We start from the raw sequence: 22,468 nt of genomic DNA on the forward strand, positions 1-22,468 counted from the left end.
AGAGTTAGAGACAAGATTTTGACAGTCCTGCTCTACGTTCAATAGCGTTCCTCCAGGCATTGTATCAAACAGAACGATGACATGCCGCACAAGAGAGCAAGGCCATGCAGAACCCTTCTGAAGGTCATCAATGTCGCAGCCACTCCTCCGCTCAGCAGAGCCCGTAGCATCTCTGCTGAAACGAAAGAAGCGGGGCCACTCATCACATGGTGTTTCTGGGCGGGATAACATCAGGGTTGGTGAATTACCTTTCAGTCGACAGAAGAGACTGGGAAAGTAAACGCGCTTGGAAGTGCTGTAGAGTGAACTAAAGAGCTGGTGGGAAAACGACCAAGTGAGATAATAGAGAGCTGAGCGAATGAGGTGATGGAGAGGTGAGCAAGGGAGGTGATGAGAGGTGGGTAAGCGAGTTAATGAGGATAAATGGGGCAAATGAGAGTCACTTTCATTTGATCTCACGACGTAATTAGGGGGACTCTCGTACGCGTGCAATACAAAAAGTATTTTATTCAATTCACTCGTCCGATATGTTTCTACAGGGAGGGCTTGAGGCCGCGCTTCTTTTGCAGGTTCTCTGCGAGACGATCCAAGAACTCGAACGTGTTGAGATAGTGTCCACGCTTCAGGTCCTTGCCATGGATAATCAGCGCCAGATCCTTGGTCATCTCTCCGGCTTCAATGGTATCGATACAGACGCACTCAAGCTGCTGAGCAAAGTCCCGCAGTGCCGCGTTGTTATCCAGCTTGGCACGGAACTCGAGACCCCGGGTCCAGGCAAAGATGGACGCAATTGGGTTGGTCGACGTCTCACGGCCGCGTTGGTGCTCGCGATAGTGGCGTGTCACCGTTCCGTGGGCAGCCTCGGCCTCGCAGCACTGACCGTCGGGCGTTAAAAGAACCGAGGTCATCAAGCCGAGGGACCCGTATCCCTGGGCTACGATATCTGACTGCACATCACCATCATAGTTCTTGCAGGCCCAAACGAAGCCTCCAGAAGACTTGAGCATCTGTGCGACCATATCGTCAATCAGGCGGTGCTCGTACCAGATCTTTTTGGCCTCGAATTGTGCCTTGTAGTCCCGTTCATAGATTTCTTGGAAGATGTCCTTGAATCGGCCATCGTACTTTTTGAGGATGGTGTTCTTTGTTGACATGTACAGAGGGTAGTTCTTGTCCAGGGCGACCTTGAAGCAGGAGTGCGCGAATCCTTTGATCGACTGATGTTTTGCAGGGTCAAAGATATGTATCAACATTGAAACGTTGGCAATGAAATAGTCCATATCGATCGACAAACACATTTTAAGCATGACAATGATCCATATCCTACCTCGTCGTGGTTGTACATGCCCATGGCCACACCAGGGCCCTCAAAGTCGTATACAACATAGCTCTTCTTCTCCGAACCATCTTTTGGCGTGAACACGAGTTCCAAGCGGCCGGGGCCATTGACGACCAAGTCCGTAGCCTTGTACTGATCGCCGAAGGCGTGGCGTCCCAAGATGATGGGCTGAGTCCAGCCAGGAACCAGTCTGGGAATGTTTTTGCAAAGAATAGGTTCACGGAACACAGTACCGCCGAGGATGTTGCGGATCGTGCCCTACAATGCCGCAGCGAGTTCAGGAATAAGTAAGGTCGTATCTCTCAAGACGCTAGCGAGGATGGCGATCATCATCGAGTCGGCAGCTTACGTTGGGCGACTTCCACATCTGCTTCAGCTTGAACTCCTCGACACGGGCCTCATCCGGGGTAATGGTAGCGCACTTGATGCCGACTTTGTACCTCTTGATCGCCTCGGCGGCATCGATCGTGACTGTGGAGACAATGAACGCGTTGTAGCGAATCCAGAAAAGGACCGTAGACGATCGCATTAGAAAAAAGAAAAAACCATAATGGCCAAAATGGGGGGAGGGATCAGAGGACGGAGAAAGATCATCCGGTAAACTCTTTTCAAGATGCAATATGCACGATAATACATATAGCATTTCAGAGCACACATCTTGGGGTCCGGTCGATCTTGACGCGATACAGGTGGATCTTCTCGCTTCACCGATCACTGCTATTCTTCTAACTGTTATCCGGTTCGTCTTATACCTTGGTCATCGGTCTTGTCACGGTGCTCGATTCCGAGGTCAAAGAACTTGATGTCAAGGTTGACGTAGGGGAGGATGAGCTATTGCAGCATCAAAGTTGTTATGGGCCAAGTAGTGATGAGTGCCTACTTTGCTTGCATCTATGCCAGAGATTCAACTTCTCGTACCGCACTTTGGGACGCATACCTTGTCTCTGATGACATCCCAAATGATGCGAGTCATTTCGTCGCCCTGTATGAGGATGCCATTTCAACAGCCGTTGTTAGTAAAGGTTCTCTCGGTCGATAACTGGCTGCCGGCTGGGGGGATTTTGTTTTTGGATGAACCGGTAAGCTACCTGCATTTCGACGACAGTACCGCCTGGGAAAGTGGAATAAAAATAGTTGCCGTGTTACAAAGAAGAGGATGACCAGCTGCATCAGATATACCCGATACATTCATAACTCTGAGTGTTAAGTATGCGTACCGTGGATCCTGTTATGAGCGGTCATTGGTGAATGATATCTGATAGTAGCAGAAAAGCGGGTGGGGGGATAAGTCGAGTGTGTTGATAGAGTGGAGAAAAGAGACGGGGATTGGGAAACGGACAAAGACGCAAGTAGGAAGGGGTGACGACCCTTTTATAGCAAACCTTCCCGAAAAAAGTGATCGGCTTTCGTCTAGGCCGCAATTCTTCTTTACACGAACGTTGTGGAGACAATTGGACCATCGTATAACGCTCATTTGGAAATAACCTGCCCAATGCTCCCACGCTGTCAACACTTGCTACAGAGCGACTACCTTCAGCCGCTAGCCATCGAAATGATTTAGACAAGTGGAGCCTCCATAACCTACGATGAGGTTAGGTCCATAAAGGTATAGAAATAAAGTTGCAACTGAGACGATTCATGACGCAGCTCCGAGAACGTACAGGCAAGATGAGAGTAGAATATATACAAAAACACTTTTATTTTTTTCGTCAACGTCTGATAGTGGAGTGTGTATCGAGAGCTGCTTGTGCAAGTCCTGCGATTATGGTTGTTCTAGCGAGAAAATGGTGTTTGGTGTAAGAAAAAAATGTCGTCGGGAGGATGCCGTACGCGTGTACATGCTGCGATGTCAGGTAGCGCTACCACATCCTTGAACATCGCCCTCCGTTTTCGAGTGTCCCGTCTAGTGCTTCTGCTGAGAGTGCTCGAGCTCGTGGAGCTGCTTCACGTCCGCTGGACTGCCCTCGTTCTCGATCTTCCGGATGGCTGCGGGGTGCAGGTCCCACTCGTTCTTGCCACATTGACAGGGACTGTCCGTCTTTTGCTGCTGTACTTGGCCTTGTTGGCTGTGGTCATGGTGATGTGAGTGCTGCAGGTCGTCCTTTGCATCGTTGTTCTCGAGCGCCCGGTTGGCGTTGGGGTGAAGGTCCCAGTCGGCTCTCCTTTCTGCGCAGGTGCAATCGGTCTTGGCTGTCTGTGTGTTCATGGTTGTGCGGTGTGAATCTGTGGTGGTGGTGGTGGCGGTGGTGGGTGTGGAAGTTGGTTGTATGAAGATGTGTGGGAAAGGAGGATGTGCTACGTCGATCTTTTATAGGTGCAGTCGAGACATAATTTCTGGCGTCTCTGCAATGATGATGCATGGGTGCGCCTTATTTGGGGGCATAGTGAAACCTAGCCAACAATTGCTCGCCGAAATAGCGCCCTCAAAGAGGCATCTCGCCCGAGTCCCGAGCACCAAGACACACCCCCTCCGCGCTGTTTCCCAACACCCCTCCACTGCACTCTGGGCAACTCAAACTCACTTTGGCTTCTGTGGACAGACCCTCTTCCTCCAACACTGTACACTGCCACTTTGTATTCCGCCGTATACCATCGATTGTCCGGTCTGCAGCGAGTGGGATCAGATGATGCCATCGAAGGCGTTCATCGCGCGCCGTAATGCGACTCTCTCTTCTAAACGGGCTTTTCTGCCTGCCTCGTCATGTCCGTTCCTTGTTTGGCTGAGACTTGTCGGCTCCGTCTGCATCGCTATCCGAGGAGGCCACAGGCCCACCGCCAGACCCAGAATGGGCATCCCATGGCGGAGTCTCCTCCCAGCTCCGTTAACGACATTATTGAACTAATACACTCAACCATCCTATGAAAGAGTATCAGCACGCTCATCACTATTCTTGACCAGCGATCCATGGATCCCCTCCCCCTTTTTTTTAACCTCTTGATATTTATGAGTGAAGCCTACAGAGTTGGACCCTAAAGAAAACACTAAGAGCATTTCTTCAATTTCGACTTTGCCCAAAAGAGCATTAAATACACACTCGTCATGTTCATAAAGACCGTCTAAGCATCCCATCAAAGTTCCAAGCTGGCGGCATAACAAAGAAAGCAGCTCGAAACCAATACATCCTTAAACCCCCGGCAAAGATATCATCAATGCGTCAAGACATCTATCTCCCATCTCTTCAGTGCTGGCGCTAGATCTTATTAATGCTATATAGTAAATGTGCTTGTTATAAAATGGAAAGGAATCAGACGCAAAAGAAAGTAGGTTGTAGGAGAAAGCGCAAGAGGCGTTGAAACGGTTCTTGCCAGAACGACATCTCTTTCTATTCGTCTTCTTTTGCAGTGCATCAATGGCTGAATGTGGTCCGTGCGGTTGTGCCATGAAGCTATCTCTTTTTAGTCAGGGTATGAACTGGTATCGAGGATTGCCCTTGGGGAAATCGTATTCTCAAACAAAAGGTTTCTACAGGTGAACAGGCGCACATCTTCATTATGAACCGTTTACTCCTTATTTTTTAGTCCCTCCACGCAACAAAGACCTCGTCCGTCCGGAACCGCTGTGTGCACCACGTCTTCTCCAGCGGTGTCGTATACCCAGTCTGGTACGCCAGAATCCCCGCCTGCGCAATCATGATCCCATTGTCGATACAGAACCTTTCGTCCGTCGCAAATACCTTTCCGCCTCGTTGACTCGCCATCTGCGCCATCATCCCCTGCAGTCGCATATTGCATCCAACTCCGCCGACGATCAGTACTTCCCTCGACCCAATATGTGCCATCGCCCGCTCCGTCGTCTCCACAAGCATCGCAAACAGGGTCTCCTGTAACGAGAAACACAGATCGGCTTCGGTATATTCGCCAGAGGCCAGGAGTGCGGGTGCGTTGGTTTCGATATAGGTCAACACACCACTGAACGAGACATCCATGCCCTTGACCGTATACGGGAGATCGATCAATTTACTGCCCCTGTAGCCACGAAAAGTGTGTAAAAAAATAAAAAAGATCAATCTCGGTCAGCGTTTCGACTGTCCTGTCGCGTTATCTTCTTCTTCCTCCCATATCCGTCATGCATTCCTTTTTTTTTTTTTTGACATTACTTTTTGGCAAGTTGTTCGACATTATATCCCGGTGCCGGATCATTCGGCAGATTGAGAACCCTCGCGAACCGATCGATACAATTGCCCACCGCAATATCCAGCGCCTCGCCAAAGATCCTGTACCGCTTCTCCGCATACGCGATCACTTGTGTGTTTCCTCCAGAGACATAAAGCACCACCGGATTCTCCGCTCCTGTGATCTGCCGTCCCATCTCGATGTCTAGTAGTCGCGAACCAACCATGCAATTAAGAAACATAAATGTTAGGAACGCACCCACATTCATCATTCCCCCTTCCCCCCCTCTCTCCTTCCCCCTACCCGGCAAGAAATAAAAAAAAAAAAAAAAAACCTTCCCCTTGCAAATGAAAATTGCTTTGTTAATGGACCAGGTGTCCCAGACAAGAGCACTTACGTCCTACGCAGTGATTCACGCCCACCAATTCCTTCTTCCACATCAACGCCAATGTCCTCGCCACAGTCGCCACACTCGTCAGCGGTCCTCCCATGCCCGGTCCCTTTGTGAAGCAAATGACACTGATATCCTTCGGTGTGATCTTGGCCTCCGTCATGGCGTCCTTGATCAGCTCCAGGATATGACTGCGGTGGTGCTGAGCTGTGTCCTTTGGCAAGAAGCCCTCGCCTGGTGGTGGGTGATACGTGTGTCGGACGTTGGAGAGGATCGTCACCGTGGGTGGTGTTGTGCTCATGTCATGGCGAATCAGTCCTATGCCCAGCTTGTTGGCGCTTCCTTCGAGTCCTAGTGCAATCATGATTCTTTGGGGGTCGGCTGTTGGTATAGTGTATTGATCGAGACTCATTAATACATCGTGCTCAAGGTCTACCACGACTTTGCCTTCGAGATCTTGAGACGAGCTCAGTTGCGACTCCAAGCCACCATTTCTTGGGGAAACGATAATTGCGTATAAAGTCCAGGCAGGGAGCGCAGCAGAAAGTGGTTACAATCAAAACGCGCACGTTTATTACCAAGCTAAATAGGAAAAAACAGTAGGGTGGGGGTTTACTTATGAACTATGCGCTTATCGAGCGTGGTCTCAACGTGTTGCAATCTGGACAAAGCTGAACAGCTGTGAAAGGTCCACATAACGACGCGCATTCTTGTCGATATACTTGTCCGCACATGCCTTCATCTGCCGGATCAGCTCCCTGTTCTGCTCAATTTGAACACGCACTGCGCCATTCTTGTCAAAATCAATCTTCTCCAGTGCCTTGTTGACGTCAAAAATATGACTAAAGAACGACAGCTGGGTATAAAGGGCTCCGTCGGAATACTATCACAAGAAAATTATAGTCAATTAATAAGTTATCTAAATGCATAGTTGTGTACAGCAGCCACGAACCGACTGACACTTACTTCGCTGCGCATGCTGCCTCGGCATCCCTCGACAAGGCACCGGCGACCCACAACACTGACCATCCTCGTCCGGTTGCGGCAGCCCTGATCGTCGCAAACCACCCATCCTTGATAGTATCTCTGAATATACTTCCGGATCGCCCCTGTTAGCTGCACGCTTGCGGATGCTGGTTGAGCGATCGACTTACAGTTGGGACATTGAAGGCCAAAGTAGCCTGTCGAGTTCTAATCAATAAAATAAGTTGTCGGGTTATTAACAGCACAGGCAATAACACCCATAACAGTCTCAGTGTTTGTCAATGTTCATGATCGATACGTACTGTCTCCATCAAGAGTGCGGAGCAGGCATATGTTGCTTGGCAAGCTCGACACCGCAGTTCCAGGGGTGCAGCATCCTTGAAACGCTCCGCATCAGATAATTGAGACGCCAGCGTCTGCAACTCCTCCTCCTGTGCAGTTGCCCGAACTGCCGATCTGAACTTTGACGTATCCAAGCCAAGGCATTCCGCCAATCGCGTTGCATCCGTGCCCTCGATAGGGTCACACAGACGTTCCAGGGGTGGATGGATCTGCTGGTTCAAGTAATACTCGTAATCTATGAAGACAGAAATGAAAGTTGGTGTTACTTTGCCGTCGCTGTGTTCCTTCATCCGGAAATGTTCTGTCGTCGTGATCGAATAAACACTTACCAATAGTAAGGCCTGATCCTGGTTCCAACACTTCTTCCGGATGATAAGCCCGTTCTGCATAGCTTCCTTTGTGCGTTGGCGAGTTCTCGTCTATGCAGATAACGTATGGAACGGTATCGCCTGCTCTGATACTAACGCCCTTGCGTTTAAGTCTGAGTGCGACCTGGACATGCGGCTGCGACTTGGCGTCAGCATAGTCTTCGGGTGCTTTAGTTAGACCCTAAAATAGATATTTTTTTGTACAGTTGCTTGTTAGTTCGTATTCAGCAGAGGCGCGGCAAGCAAGCGCTTTTGAGGTCCTTAAAATGGGTACCTTGTTGACAATGAACATATCCATAGGAATAAGACCCTTCCGAGTCTCCTCGCCGACTTTGCGAAGGTAGCTATGAATATTCTCAATAACTTGTTCTTGGTCCTGATCGTTGCTCGAGAGGATCTCTGTCAAAACGTACCTATATTATGAAAAATGACACCGGCCAGCATTAACCTCTTGACCAAGCCAACATCACGCGGAGCAGTTGCCAAGTACTACTTACTCAGAGACATCCCGACTCAGTGCACACCAGTCTCGACGAACCATATCCAAACCCTTTCTCTCCTGAATGGTCTCGTACTTGCCATTCTTCTCAACGACCATCAGGGCTGCATACTTCTTCTTCTTCAAAAGTAGCATCCGCTGGTACATCCCATCCATTTCGATCTCCAGCAGTTTATACCGAGTATTGACAATCTTTTTCAAACCCTCAGCGATCGGTTTGACCTCCTCGACCTTCCTTGTGTTCGTATTAATCATGATTGAATCCGTGTCTCCATAAATGACCTATAGGATAACAGTGTACATGGCGGTCAGACACCTTGAGCATTTCAAATCGCCAGCTCAGCTTATCAAAGAAAGCGGCAGATAAACTTACATCGAGTCCGCTTTCCGTGGCAAGGTCGACTGTATTTTGCAGAATCTCTCGTCCTCTTGATGTAATCAACATGGCAAGCGGCTTCGCGTAAAATCTCGAATAAGCAGCTCCAAGACAACCGTACATCGAATTAGCTGTCAGCTTGAGACCCTTCTGACGAATGTCGTACTGAAAATGTGATCGGCAAAAAAGGGTATCATCATAGTTAAGATCAGTTTGTCAAGAAAAAGACATGATACGTTCCCGATAACAAAAAGAGTTGCACGTAAAATACACGTACCTCTTCGTATTTAACACCTGTAGCGGTCTTCATCAGCTTCTTGACTTCTCTTCTGCGCTCGACCAGATTCGCAAGAAGCTTTGGTAGAATTCCCTGTGGCAGACCCTCCTCTGGATAATCCGGAAGCGCATCATCATCCTATAGTAGAAAAAAAGTGAGTAGTTAGAGCACTGCAAGAAAAGCAAGACGCAGCTCAGAACCTGCTGCTGACTACTCTAAAAACGCAAATGCCTACCTTTTCCTTGTCATGCTTGACCGTCGTAAAGCAGATGTTGTACTCCTGGATAATCGAGGGATACAAACTGTTGAAATCCAACAGCAACACAAAATGGTCGTAGAACCCCTTCTTGGGTTCCAGGACCAAACCTCCCGAGTACTGGGGTTTGCGTCTCGTTCCCTTCTTCGGTGCAGTCGCATCATCCTGATCGTCCACATCCATTCCATTGACCATTGGTGGTGCCTCCTTGTCTTTGTAAAAGGACTTGTCTGGACAGATGTACTTGTTTCGATGGAACTCGTGTAACAGAAGATACTCATTTCGCACAGCACGGCCAGCAGTCAGCGTCATCGACCATAGGTTTCCCGAAAGCGACGTCAGTTGTTTTGAAAGGGGCAGTAGCTGCAGTGAAAACATGAGTTCTGCGCAAAGGTATGTGTCGAAATCAATATGGCGTAACATCTTCTCGAGCTCCTCCGCACGACTAAACTGCGACGGGATTTTCTCGTAGTTGACATCCTCGCGGTTGATTTTTAGTTGAATCGACACTAGATTCGTCAAGCTGTAACTCTTCGCACGAACATGTTCCTTCGCTCCAATGTAGGTGTCGCACATAAGTCGTCCCGACATGATGTTCTTCTCCTGCGCTGTCGTATCTCCCATTCCTCCTGCGCCTGCTTGAAGCTTGGGCCAACTATTGCCGACCATTCGAAAATATCGTTACCACAACTACATCTTCCATCATATAATAAAGAATATTCATGACAAGGGTAAAGTCCCTACATTGTACGGCGAAGTCTTCCAATACTGGACCAATGGTCAGCTTTCGTATGCTTCATGCGGTGGAGCAGCACATCGAGATCGAACCCCACAAAGTTGTGCCCGACAATAACATCGGGATCAGAGCTGCGGATGCGAGCGAGCAACAGGTTCAGCAGCGATCGTTCAGACGCCTGCTTCACAATCTTGACCTTGCTCTTCTTGATAACATCGTCAAACATCGGCGGGAATGGGGAAGTTTCCAGCTTGCGAATATATGTCTGTTTCGACACAATCCTCCTATTGTTCTCCACGGGCTCATCCAAGCGAACTAAAATTTTGGCAGGAAATGTATGTCGTGATGAGTACCAATTGTATCTCCACTTATCGCAGATATTAGAATACGTCCTAGCTTCACTTCACGAACCTTCATGGTAGACAGAGGTGCTCGCAGCAACGACCTCGTTCGACTTGTCCTTGGGGTTGAGAACCGTTCTCAAACTGAGCGACATGACACACAAGGGTGGTGGCGGGAGATCGGACGAGTCATTCAGTGGTTTAATGTCCTTTGGATTGCCTACTGTAAACTCGCTCTTACACCATGAAACCTACAAATTTGGTACATTCTATTAGTACATACACTCTGAAAATATAACATACCCCCGAGTGCCAATTCACAATTACAATTGTTTACCTTGGTATTGTTCATCTTTGCCTGTTTGATTTCCAGCCACGATGGACCCATCAAGTTGCGCTTGATTATAAAGTGCTCCAGAGCGCTTGTATTCGCACCAAAAACATGGCTGAAAGTCTCGCCTTTGAGATCCGTTGGCAGACTTGGCACTATAGGAACCATAGCAGGCGATAGCAAGGAGTTAATACTTAACAATTAAGGCGGCTCCGATACGATTTTAGATCATCCAGCAGGGAGATGCCACCTACAGGAATAATTATAAACGACCTTGAGATACTCAGCAGAGGACGGAATCCCTGGTAAATCAAAGGCGTATTTCCTCTCCACTTGTTTTGCGGCCCATGTCGTGACCTTGTACGATTGTAGGATCTCCCCAAATTCCGTGTAGACGTCCTCCATACCGACATCAATTTCGGTCTCATTGCCTTGCTTGTCGACCCGTTTAGCACGGGGCAGGAGAAAAATATTGCGCTCCATATTGTGTACCGCAACACAACAGCTGATGTGGGTGTTTGATGCTCTTTGTAAAACCTAGAAATCCCGAATTGATGGTGTACTTTAGTACTAGCTTTGAGAAAGCATCCAAATGATCGCTCCATGTCATCTTGAAATGAATACGATGAGGCATACCTTTCCAAACAGATAGATAATACCACGAACTTCACATGCGTCAATCCAGTACATCCTCAGCGTGCCGTCCTCCTCCTTGATGCTAGCTTCCTGAATATCAGTGGCGCTGTCCGTCTCGACCTTGGTCTCTGCATGCACCTGATTGAGAGAGTCGTCGACAGTCATCCAGTCCTGACGAGAGTAGCTCTCGAGCTGCTTGATAACAGTTGCCTTTTCCTTCTTACTCGTGTCGTTCACCAACTTCATAGGTGCTCTGGATTCCTTGACCGCAATATTCTTCACCGCCAGCGGTGTATAGTCCTCGTCGTTGACCTGGAAGGGGTTGTGCTCGGTCTCCCACTTGATTTCCCTCTTCACTGCGATCTCGGGTGGTGGTGTTTCCTCCACAACATCATAGGCGTCATAGATATCATCCTGTTCAAACGCCTCCATTCTCGAAGCCAGGCTCCGTGGGATATCGTCAAACTCCTCGTCCTTGATCTTTAGAGGACCCATTTTCGAAATGAGAACCCGCTATTTGATGCCATAGACGAGAAGAAAAAAAAAAGATTAGGCAAGGATCAGGTCATAATCTTTGAAACGATGCAAGCAAAGAGACTATATGCTTACCGTAGGGGTCTGGAGTACGGCTTTTTTGCTAGGCAGGAGCGGCTTCTTCGTAGGAGTGGTATCGACCGGGTCATCCAAGTCCTGAAGAAGCGAAGCTACGAAATTATCATCGGCTGCGGATTGTTTGGTCTATTGAGAGCGGAAATGAATCGGTAGCATTAGTCATAGCCTAAATCAGGGTAGGGTTATACGGCCTAAACCTCAACTCGATCCATTTATCATACCTGTACAGGTCTCGCGACTCTAGGTCGTGATTCGGCCTTCATGAATGCATCCAAGATGTTCTCCTTTGCTTTGGGTTTCGGAGCATCTTTGTGAGAGCTTTTTCCCTTTCCATTCTTCTTGGATCCTATGTGTCATAACGTTGCGGATGAAAAGGATGTCTGTGAGAAAGAAAACAAGAATATTGACCAACCAAGAAGCCTCGAGCATAGTGTTCAAAGTGGCATAGATACCTTTGGTTGATGTTTCTCCATCCGGGTATTCGTCAGAGTAGTATCCCCGCTCTCCATCATCGTCATCGTCCTCATAAACATAACCTCGACCATCATCATCCTCTACAAAGTCGTCATGATCCTGCCGCAGCCTCTTATTCAGCCTGTCGTCGGCAATTTCGTCGTACAGATCCTCCGCCTCGGCAACCTATCAAGATGAAAAAATAAAATAAAATACCGACGGCTTAGTAAATAGTGCGGAGAAAGAGCTGGTTGGCATGGCTTAAGTGCCAAATAGATGTAGCCGAGATTGCATCTCACAGTGTCCCGTACCTCGTATTGATGAATGCGCGACACGCCTGCCTCTTTTGCTGCTCTAGCGGCCTTGAGCTGAGCAATGGCCGAGCTGCTTGACCGTTCCGTGGCCCTGCGTTTTATCCTGCCGCTCATGTTGGGGAGGTGTGGGGAGGAGATGAAGGAAAGTGCCGAACAGAGAAACGACTAGGGATAAACAAAAAACGCGCTTGGAACAGACACACAGAGAAAATCAGAAATCACGGCCAAGATAAACAAAAACACTGAACGCGCTTTTTAATTTGACTGCTTTTGGATCGCCGCGATTTTGCACCACTGGAAAAAGAGGCCCAGCTGAATATCTGCCACTGAAAAAAAAAAAAAATCCATCGTAACCGTATCCTAGTCGCAGCATGTTTCAGTGGATAATGTTTGCTCCACATTACCGAGGAGATTGAGGGGGAGGGGAGGTAAAAAGCAAAAATCAATATCAGTTGCTGGACCACACGTAACCAAGAAGCAGGTAGACCATTCCAGTTGTGGCGAGGGCCGTTCCTGAATTGGAGAAACAGCCATGCAGTTGAAGAGCGGTGTAACGGTTTTTGCAGTTACGGAAAGCTGGATGACCAATAGCAACTGAGCAACGAGGTCTAAGATATTGGTGTGCTCCAGCCCAATATGGTTATCCTCGACAAGTCCATGTAGAGCATCATCTCTTTCGTTCTCCTTCTAAAAGACCCATCAACATCAGCAGGCATCAACACCAGGATCGGCGCAGAAGACGCTCATACGATTTCGTCGTTGAATTAGTCTTGTCATCGGATTCAGCTGGATCAGTCCAGGGGCAAACAGATCATTACTGGACAAACGCACTAGCCCGTGCGCATTGCTCTCTTTGGGCATACACACATACCTCAGGAAACAGCGTTCTTTTGTCCGCCCCTGCTTTTGATACTCACCAGTACGCACGAACTGTCTGCCTTCTTCATTGCCATTATCACAACCATTCAAGATGCCACCTGTAAGATACTATACGACTCGGCTATATTTTTTGTATTTTACCTCTGATATTTTCTCTATGGTGCTGGATCTCACACGCATGCATTGATTCAATGTTTCAATATCTCTAGTTACGACCGCCGATCTACTCGGCGCGGGACATGCCAACGCCATACTTGAAGCTCAGTCGAGGACTCCGGGTGTTATGTCTTTGCCCAGCAGTATGGGGTATCTACATCCATCTTCAACAGGCAAATGCTATTCAGGGTCGAGATGCTCGTGCCTTGATGATGATGAAGAGCTCTGCCCTCGATAACTATGTCGGCATCTTATGGGTGAGTGGCATTCATTTCTTTTTACTTTTTCTTTTCATTTTAGCGGACCAAATGAATCCAGGGACCAGGAATGAAAGCCATTGGGCAATACGGACATTTTCCACACTATGACCTGACTAAATGACCTATTCTCTTACTTTTATTGTCGTATTTATTTCTTTTATTAGTGTACGCTGGGTGGTCTTTGGAGCTTCTGGTTGACGAACAATTTGATCCGCCGCTGGTTCACCCACTACGAACCTCGCCCAGCCATGATCCGACTCTTCACCCTCGCCGTCATCTTCTGGTTCTCGGTCGTGTCCTTCGTCAGCTACTTTGGGGCCGACGAACCGATCTGGCCCTGGATGGCTATCTGTGCCATCCTCGCCGTCGCCCAGATCATCCAAACCATCCACTTTCGCTTCCGTGGCGTCTACCGCCTCGACCCCCAGCGCAACCCCCGTGGCGTCGACCCTCGCATGATCATCCTTCGAACCGTTCTCATCCCAGGAGGCGTCGTATCCTTTATCACCATGATGATGCTCCTCCATCAGAATAACACCCGACCCTCCTCCGCCGAGACTCTTGCCTCCACAGGGGCTACGGCCATTGCTGCGATTAACGCTGCAAAGCAGATCATGGGATCCGCACAAACCCAGGTCATGATCCTGATCTTGACATCGTGGACAGAAAAAGGATTTCACAAACGGCAAACCTTTCGAGGGACGACACTTCGGCTCCTGCCCCCAGCATCCGCTCAGTTCGCGTTCACTTACAAGTTCATTTTAGGAGAGGCGCCGAGTCCGAGGGCGAGAGAGTCCATGGGACCCAGGATCAGGGAGGAGCAGGAAGAACACGACGATCTCTTGATCCTGCCAGTCTCGGACACGTACGAGGATTTGAGTTATAAAGTCTTCAAGGCACTGGAGTGGAGCAACAAATTCAAGTTTGATTTCCTTTGCAAGACGGACGATGATATTTTCGTGCGATGGGATGTGGTCGCTCGAGAGTTAATAGAACTGGGACCGACACACTATTACTGGCGGGGGCTGGGATACTGGGACATTCCACCGATCACGAACCCGGACAACAAAAACATCGACAACCAATTCAAACTCGGAGTCTTCCCGCCCTTTGTCGCCGGATCACTTTACATCTTCTCGAGAGACGTCGTCACCCTGCTCACCTATCCCGGACCACGGTTCTTCACCAAAAATGAAGACCAGAACGTCGGAATCTGGCTGTACTCCTACAACATCAAACCCATCCACGACAAACGCATCCAACAGTGGGACGTATGCGAGAACGACATGATCGCTAAACACTTCAGCGACGCCTTCACCCCTGTCGAATCCATGCATGAGATGTATCGGAACGTGATCGAACGTCGTCCTCTCTGCGAGGGCTTCCGACAAGTGTATTGTGCTGCATGCTATTCATGCCTCGGTCGGAGCAACCACTGGAAAGACTGGGGCGTCGCCTGTGACAGTGTCAAAGGAATCACCAACCTTCAGAAAAATGGACTCTACCAAGGAAAGCTTACCGTCGATATCAAGGATCCCATGCCGACTCTCGGCGCAAGGGACGAATGGATCCTGCCAGGACTCTTGACAGACACCAGCAGTATCTATTCGGATTCAGACGACTGGGCAAGGCTGCACTGGGCGATTTGGACTACGGATCCGGTGACGACATGGCAGCCACGACACTTCCAGGCCATCGAGACGCTCTTTGTCCACAACCCGAATGCCGTCCTCATCATCTTGTCGAATACCCTGTCCGCGGATTTCTTCGTGGACTATACCCGGCAAGGATATCGGATTCACATCCTCGCCTTCTCCAAGGACCTACTCTTAAGGCGTAAGTGGTTCTTCAGCCCCAATACCGAAGATTGGCTCAAACGATGGGACGAGTGGGCCGATGCTGGCAAGTTCTTCCCCGTACACCTGGCGGACTACTTGCGATTGGTAGCCTTGTACAAGTACGGAGGGCTTTACATGGACATGGATGCACTGTGGGTACGTGCCCCAGGGGATGGCATGACCGAGTTCATTGGCGCAGATATGTCTGATTACGATGGCGATCGAGTTTGGACCTTGGACGACAAGAACACCTATCTGGCCAACGGCGTCATGCGGTTCCAGCGCGGCCGATCCATGTTCCGACACATTGCCGACAGCTACTTTACGCTGACGAACTATGACCCCGAGTGCTTCAACTGTGGTGGTCCCAAGGCCTTTACAATGTACGTGAAGGCACATCGTGCCACACTCGAGAACAATGGCCTGAGGATTCTACCACGCGAGGCGCTCTATCCGTACAACTGGAAGGAGATCGAGGCCGCGCTCAGGCCATCCAAAAATCCAGAGGAGGAGATCCAACGGGTAGAGCAGCATGGCATTGGGCTGCACCTCTACGGTAAGGTCACGAGCAAGAAGGCAATTGAGGACGGGAGCGTCGTCGCAGCGGCCCTCAAGGTCTGGAACCTGGATATCTTTCCCAACGCGCCGCTGTCCTCACCAACCCTTCAAGGGCCCGATACACTGTACTACCCTGTTACTTCTGCGTCTTCTTCCTCGCCCCCATCACTGTTGGTGGCGCCCCAGGGCTCGCTTCTCGAAAAGGAACCCGGCACATTCCGTGGCATCGACGCTGTATTTATTAGAGGCATTCATCGGTCTGCTTCCTCCTCGAACGCTCCTATCACCAAAAAAGCGGCTGTTATCATCACCGTGCAAGAGGGCTTCATTATCTCGGATGTCTCTGCGGCTGGCGCTCGGAGGATCGAGATGGATCTGGGCGAGAACGTGACCATGGCACAACTGAACACGGCTCTGTCGAGGATACGATATGTGCCTCCATCAAGTTCATCTCGCATTTGGGATGGATCCGATCAAGTCAGGATCCAGGTATCATTCGGCGATATGCAGCGAGAACTAACTATCCCGGTCGTCCGGAGGACGATCAAGGCGTAATAGGAACAGCACCCTTCCCCTCCCCCCCTGTACAATAAATCTCATATTTATTTATTTTGGACACATAGTAACTGCAGTCTACCTGCACGATGATGGCGTCGATGAACAAATGGCGCAGAAAGCTCTATTATGCGGCCCATATAGTAAGGGGGTTGTTCTCGGTCTGACGGACTCAGACTGCACCTCAGACAATTCGGTGGCTTGTCGCTGCTGCTGCAATCGAAACGACCGCCAGCAACGGTGAGCTGGTCCAGGGCTCGTCGTACATCAATTAAAAAGCGGTCAGCGAGAAAAACAGAAACCCAAACGCAGGCCAGCACAACCCTGTTAATTCGACACATTAGTAAAAACGCAACGTAAAAACACATTCAAACAACAACTGCTTCGTTCTGGTGAGGCAACCAGACCAGGCGAAAGTGCCCTGAGTAAATAGATGACATTTTTTCAAGCCAGCTGTGAAAAAGTCGAGCTTTAGTGTTTGAAGTGTGTCTAATTTACAAGAACGAAGGAACAGAAGATGACTTGATGCTTCACAACGATTCGGGGTCGCCGAATGGACGGGTGTATGTTTTAAAAGATGTGCTTCAAAAATAGCCCTCTGGAATCCAGACTGTGCAGGCGAATTTGGACTGCCCTTCAGACCTGGAACGACCCCCTAAGTATACCCGTTGCGGGAAGCTCTGAATCCCTCAGTCACTGTTAAGGGGGAACCGTGGTCATCCCAACATGTGGTTGATTCTGAGCTTGCGATGGTTGTGTGGGGGGCATATCAAAGAACCCGGCCGAGGACCTGACGGGATGAAAGTCTTGAGCTAGCCGTGCGATTTTTGTACGCGCCATCAAAGGTCCCTGTGAGGGGTACGATGGCAGGTGGCGCGAATCGAAAAAAAAAAAAAACAAAAAAAAAAGCGCAACGCAGTACTCGCGGCATGCTCCAAGATATTATTCTAGCCTCCTGCATCACCGAAAAAGGGTCTTGTTTTTATTTTTATGTGCCTACATTTCCTGGTTCTGCGTGCCAAGTACTGTACTTTTTTTTTTTTTTTATGGCATGATGCGAGTGGGTAGCACCGTACAAATACAAAAGCAAATGAACAATGGGAAGCAAATATACAAAGGGAAATGGAGCCAGCGAGTGACAAAGACAACATTAGAATAAAAAGAACAAATCCATGCCTGTTCTTTATTCGCGCACTCTACATTGGACTGGGCGGTCAGAGTAGCGTGTGTGTGACTAGGCCCATGCCTTAAACCAATCTCAATCCAGGCAGCCAACAGGTGAAATTAAGAATCGATGACTGAATTTTGGATCTATTGTACAAACTATACAGAGTGGAACGAGAAGAGCACGATACTATAACAATGGCAGCCTATTGCTGTAAGACGGGAGGCCAACGAAGAGGAGAGAGGGCGGGTAATCATGAACTGAATGTGCAAGTATGAACAGGAAACAAGTGAATAAGAAAAGACAAGAAAAAGAAAAAGAAAAATATCATCCGAATCATCATCATCATCGGCCTTCCTTACTCCCAAACATCCTTCCAAAGCTCGTCTTCCTCCTTCAGCCATTCCTGGGACACGGTCCCGTCGCCGCCATTCTGGTCCCAGATATCGCGAAAGATCATCATCAAGTTCTTGAGGCCCAAAAGATAGCCCTTGTCCGGCTCATCAGGGTGCATCGGCGGGTATGGTGGCATGTTTCCCTGGTTGTAAATCCCCGCTGTGCAGTGCGCAAAGTCGATGACTTTGAGATCAGTGCGAGGCCGATCCTGAAGCCTCCTGTGAGGATGGAGAGGCCGTTTAGGATGCTGCTGTTGCTGTTGCTGAGGTAGCTGAGGTACAGTCGTGTCTGTGTGCGATACTGATGCCTCAGCCGATGCTGCATTCTGCTGACCCACTGGTGGTACAGTCGAAACATCAGTATCCGTCGTGTTCAAGCCGGATTCCTCAGTGCAACCGCGACCAGTAGCTACGCCCTGAAGTGGTGACTTTGAAGGTCCGCTATCGCCATCGTAGTAGATCAACAAGCTGCTAGCGTAGAAGCGATAGCCATTGAGGCTCTTGATGATCTTGGCAAGGTCTTTCAACTTTCTTTGCAATATCGGTATATGGCTCAGATCCACCTCGCGTCCGTTGTAGAAGAATTCGCGCAACGTGAGCGGGAGGGTCTCTTTGGTCAACTTTCGGCCATAGTACTTATTTTGGAACAGGAAGCGACGCGTGATAACATTGTAAGCCTGCATAAGAAATAGTATTAGATGTGCTGATTTGATCAGGAATCAGGGTCGAAGAAAATATAGATCAATCCAAATACGAACACATTACCTGCATGCCACAGATCCTGATGCCAGTCTCATAACTGGTCGTCTTTTGGCACTTGCGCATCTGACCTCTCATCTTCTTCTCGTTAGCCCAGATTCCATACTGTCGGGTACCCATTTTGATGTCAAGGATACATGGCGCCTTGAGACCGTCGGTCAGATCCTCCAGGAGAATGTACTTTCCCGGCACGGCATCGGAAGGCAGTAATTCCCGTTTGAACTGCTCCATTTTGTCGGTTTGGGGGGCATCTCCACTCTTGATAAGGTTCGGCTGGGAATCAGATCTAAGGCCAGGTCGTCCACGACCAGCGTTGTCGACGATCCATTCATTGCGACCGACAGGAATGACGACAGGATTCTTGTCCTCTGGTTGTGTAGCGCCCTGTTGTTCATTCGATTGAGCCTTGAGCATTGTCTCGGAAACCTCCAAGTCGTCCATCTGGAATAGGTCGTTGTTCATGTCACTCAGGTCCATGGCTGCTGATTCGCCCTCTCCCCTAAACCTCTGTGTGGTTGCTTGCTCCAAAACGCAATCTGATGGTGATTTGTGGTCGGTGCTGTCGGCTGAATACTTTTCAGCACCGCTGGAAAAGCGCGGTCCTGAATCAGAGTCGTAATGGCCAGCATCTGACAACTCCCGTCTCTTGTGCTCCTCGCGCGAAGCCATGGCCAGATTCAGATTCGAGAGCGAATGTCGGCGTGGTACCTGTTTGACCATTTCTTCACAGCCTTCATCTGGAGAATCGTGAGAACGAGAACAGAGCTCATTGCGTGACCTTGACGTGAACCCAAAGTGTTGTCGGAAAGCCTTAGCGCGAGCCTTTAGGGAATGAGGAGAAAGTACTTCCCGCAAAACCTTCTCCTTCAGCGCTAGATTGATCCTTGTAAGGCCTCTGATCTTTGTGAGGCTGGTAGGGCTCGATATGGACGATGGGATGGGAAGACTGGAGTGAGTTGGAACCGAATTTGATCCCATAAAAGAGCTCAAGTAGCGATTCTGACCATTGATAGAACGACTGTCGAGCGACCGACCCTCATCCATGATGTCAACGGTCGATCCAGGGAATCTGCCGGGGGTCGAGGGCCATTTCCAGGACTTTTTCATTTTTTCCAGCATAGCATCCGTGACGATATGGCGATTCTTTTCCAGCACAACTTCGGGGACGAGCTCTCCTGGACGGCCTCCATCCTCTGGGTTGGGCAGTTGACGATAAGTGACGTTCAGGACGCCCAGATAGGCAGGGATGAAGGGTAGCACTTCTGGGTGGTGTGCCTCAAGATACTCGTAAAAGACCTGCTCGTTCTCAGAGACAGGTTTGCAGATTGCTTTGTTGGAAAAGCGCAAGAATGATGCATGGCCCCCCACTTGGTTCGTGAACGGCACCAGAGGCAATGCGGGTGAGTCCGAATGATATGCACTTGTTTCTCCACCAAAGTCCTCGTCAGCAGAGTGCCATGAGTCATCGCCGTCGTCCTCGTCCTCAGCTTCATCATTATCCATGTCGTCCTCTGCATCAGCGTCGTTTGCGAAGCTGTGGTCGTCCGGATCGATGTTCGATGCTGTATCGTGATAGTTGTCGAGATCCACATCCGCGATATCACTGTCCAAGTGGTGCTCCGGTGTGTCGGATGATGACCAAAATGAGTGTTGGATCTGTGCGGATATGGCTGAAGGTGACTGGACTCGCGGACTAGTGGGAATGTACAACTTTTTTCCGGACAACTCTGGAGTGGGCAGGGCGGCGAAGGAGGGAGAAGTCTTTTGGAAGGTGTTCTTGGCTCGAAAGGTTGGCGAGAGGACTTCAGGGCGCGAAGTAGAGGTGGAACTGCTGGCACTGTTGATAATGATGTTATTGCTGTTACTGCTCGCGGCAAGGGTGTTGGCGGCCAAGAGTGCTCCCAAGGACTTGCGCTTGTTCAGAGCCGACAGAGGGGAGCGAGTCGAGTCGTTTAAAAGATCTGCCTCGTCTGGGCCAGACATGGGTGAGTCTGGGACAGAGTCTTCAGAGCAGATTGAGGTACCTGGCGAGTTTTGTCCACTGGAGGTATAGTGGATGTTGGAGGAGGACGCGCTGTTGATCGCTGGCTGGATCCTGCCATGGCCATGGGAGTATAGATCGCTCTTGAGTCGTGCTGGAGGGTTGGGTCGCTGCTTAAGAGAGGGGGGCAGTGAGGAGCTGAAGGAGATGACTGTCTGGTTTGGTCTGGTGTTGGATAGACCAGACGCGTTGTCGGTATAGTCGACTGCTTCAACTGAAGCGGTGGCATCGCTACTGCTGTAATTACCGCTGTCGGCGTTGTTGTCGTGGTCGTTATCGTTTCTGTTGCTGTCGTTGATGGTGAGGTCGAGAGGGTGGAGTTCCTCTGCTGTGTGAAAGGACATGGTGGGCTCCTGCTGCTTCCTGGAGGAGTTTTTTTCGGTGGTTGTTGTAAAGGATGTCACGGATGTAGGCAGCGAAGGCTGGTCATTTGCAACAGCAATAAAGCGATGCAAGTTCAAGAGTAGGGAGTGCGGTGTATTTGGGCTGAGGTGTTTGTTGGCCCACGATGGGAGGGGGAGAGGAGGAGAATGAGGCAAGGAAAGAGGAGAGAAGGATGGAATGGTGGCAAAAAAAGGATTGATCAAACAATCAAATCTGATCAAAAAAAAAAAAGAAAGAAAGGAAAGGGAAGGGGAATAAGGTTGATGGGCCGCTTGACTGCGGTCTTTATTGTCTTGTCTGTGGAATAAAAGAGGGCCAAAGCAAGGGAGGAGGATGCGATGGGTGTGTGTGTGTGAGAGAGTGAGAGAGAGAGCGTGGGGAAAAGAGAATGAGACGGGGACAGGGACAGGACTAGGACCAAGGGAATGGGGAGGAGTGGGGAGTGGTCAAGGCCCGGTGGAAGAAGGAAAAGGAATGAAATGAGATGAAAGAGGGGAAAGGGGAAAAGAAGAGAAAAGAGAAGAGAGAAAAGAGAAGAGAGAAAAGAGAAGAGAGGAAAGAGAAGAGAGGAAAGAAGAAGAAGGAAGAGGAGAATAGAAAGAGAAAAGAAATAAGAAATAAGGAAAAAGGAAAAAGGTCCTGGCGCTTTTGAAATTGCTCGCGGGGCTATGACGACGTCGAAAAGAAAGCGTAAAGTGTAGTTTAATGCGAAATACTGAATACGCGGGTTTGAATTGCAATTGCCCAGCTGCACCTTGCCCTTCCCCCTCTCTTTCCTCGGGGGAACAGGGGACAGGGAAACAAACGGGAACAGCCACTTGTTCGGTGGGACTTCGACACCTGCTTCGCTTTGCTTAGCTTGCTAGCCTCGCCAGCCAACCCCCGGGAGGCATACCACACATACCCGCCAGGAGCAGTTCAGGATCCAATGGAGGGCAGAAAGCAATGGGCGCCGTTGTCCCTTCCCGACCACTGCCACTCCACCCATCAGTCCATACACCTCACCATCCTAGACCAGGCTCCATTGTGGACACAGCAGCCGACAGCGACATGAACATGGGCTGCCATCACTACCATCGACCATTGCCTCGACAAGCACACAGAACGGTC

At 49.5% G+C, this 22,468-nt stretch overlaps 6 protein-coding genes across 6 annotated transcripts; 1 reads left to right on the top strand and 5 right to left on the bottom strand.

Annotated features, from left to right (window-relative positions):
* Nucleotides 1-533: 533 nt before the first annotated feature.
* Nucleotides 534-2,581, bottom strand: BC939DRAFT_500461 (isocitrate dehydrogenase [NADP] cytoplasmic-like protein; the record flags this gene model as incomplete). The annotated part of the gene is made up of 7 exons (XM_051560050.1): nt 534-1,217; nt 1,328-1,597; nt 1,689-1,810; nt 2,092-2,170; nt 2,277-2,321; nt 2,428-2,450; nt 2,557-2,581. The coding sequence occupies 7 exons, from the start codon at nt 2,579-2,581 to the stop codon at nt 534-536; spliced, it is 1,248 nt and encodes a 415-aa protein (XP_051415370.1).
* Nucleotides 2,582-3,242: 661 nt separating this feature from the next.
* BC939DRAFT_500462 (uncharacterized protein) lies at nt 3,243-3,545 on the bottom strand (the record flags this gene model as incomplete). Its single annotated transcript, XM_051560051.1, has 1 exon — nt 3,243-3,545. One exon carries the CDS (start codon nt 3,543-3,545, stop codon nt 3,243-3,245), a length of 303 nt encoding a protein of 100 aa, XP_051415371.1.
* Nucleotides 3,546-4,551: 1,006 nt separating this feature from the next.
* Nucleotides 4,552-6,379, bottom strand: BC939DRAFT_442563 (glycoprotease family-domain-containing protein). Its single transcript, XM_051554406.1, has 3 exons — nt 5,850-6,379; nt 5,437-5,656; nt 4,552-5,305 (listed from the first exon to the last, which is right to left on the bottom strand). The coding sequence occupies exons 1-3, from the start codon at nt 6,253-6,255 to the stop codon at nt 4,855-4,857; spliced, it is 1,077 nt and encodes a 358-aa protein (XP_051415372.1). The 5' UTR covers nt 6,256-6,379; the 3' UTR covers nt 4,552-4,854.
* A 110-nt stretch (nt 6,380-6,489) lies between these two features.
* Nucleotides 6,490-11,154, bottom strand: BC939DRAFT_393850 (DNA polymerase family B-domain-containing protein; the record flags this gene model as incomplete). Its single annotated transcript, XM_051552117.1, has 14 exons — nt 6,490-6,726; nt 6,810-7,034; nt 7,130-7,404; nt 7,499-7,718; nt 7,812-7,950; nt 8,035-8,318; nt 8,410-8,577; nt 8,684-8,827; nt 8,925-9,600; nt 9,690-9,996; nt 10,093-10,273; nt 10,360-10,508; nt 10,608-10,890; nt 10,990-11,154. 14 exons carry the CDS (start codon nt 11,152-11,154, stop codon nt 6,490-6,492), a joined length of 3,453 nt encoding a protein of 1,150 aa, XP_051415373.1.
* A 2,057-nt stretch (nt 11,155-13,211) lies between these two features.
* Nucleotides 13,212-16,638, top strand: BC939DRAFT_40340 (galactosyltransferase-domain-containing protein). The gene is made up of 3 exons (XM_051552738.1): nt 13,212-13,347; nt 13,457-13,660; nt 13,828-16,638. The coding sequence occupies exons 1-3, from the start codon at nt 13,339-13,341 to the stop codon at nt 16,612-16,614; spliced, it is 3,000 nt and encodes a 999-aa protein (XP_051415374.1). The 5' UTR covers nt 13,212-13,338; the 3' UTR covers nt 16,615-16,638.
* A 1,499-nt stretch (nt 16,639-18,137) lies between these two features.
* BC939DRAFT_393895 (uncharacterized protein) lies at nt 18,138-20,436 on the bottom strand (the record flags this gene model as incomplete). The annotated part of the gene is made up of 4 exons (XM_051552120.1): nt 18,138-18,358; nt 18,578-18,851; nt 18,940-19,113; nt 20,155-20,436. 4 exons carry the CDS (start codon nt 20,434-20,436, stop codon nt 18,138-18,140), a joined length of 951 nt encoding a protein of 316 aa, XP_051415375.1.
* Nucleotides 20,437-22,468: the final 2,032 nt, after the last annotated feature.

Source organism: Gamsiella multidivaricata (assembly GCF_025024155.1).
Source record: "Gamsiella multidivaricata strain RSA 2152 chromosome Unknown BC939scaffold_12, whole genome shotgun sequence".
Taxonomy (NCBI): Eukaryota; Fungi; Mortierellomycota; class Mortierellomycetes; order Mortierellales; family Mortierellaceae; genus Gamsiella; species Gamsiella multidivaricata.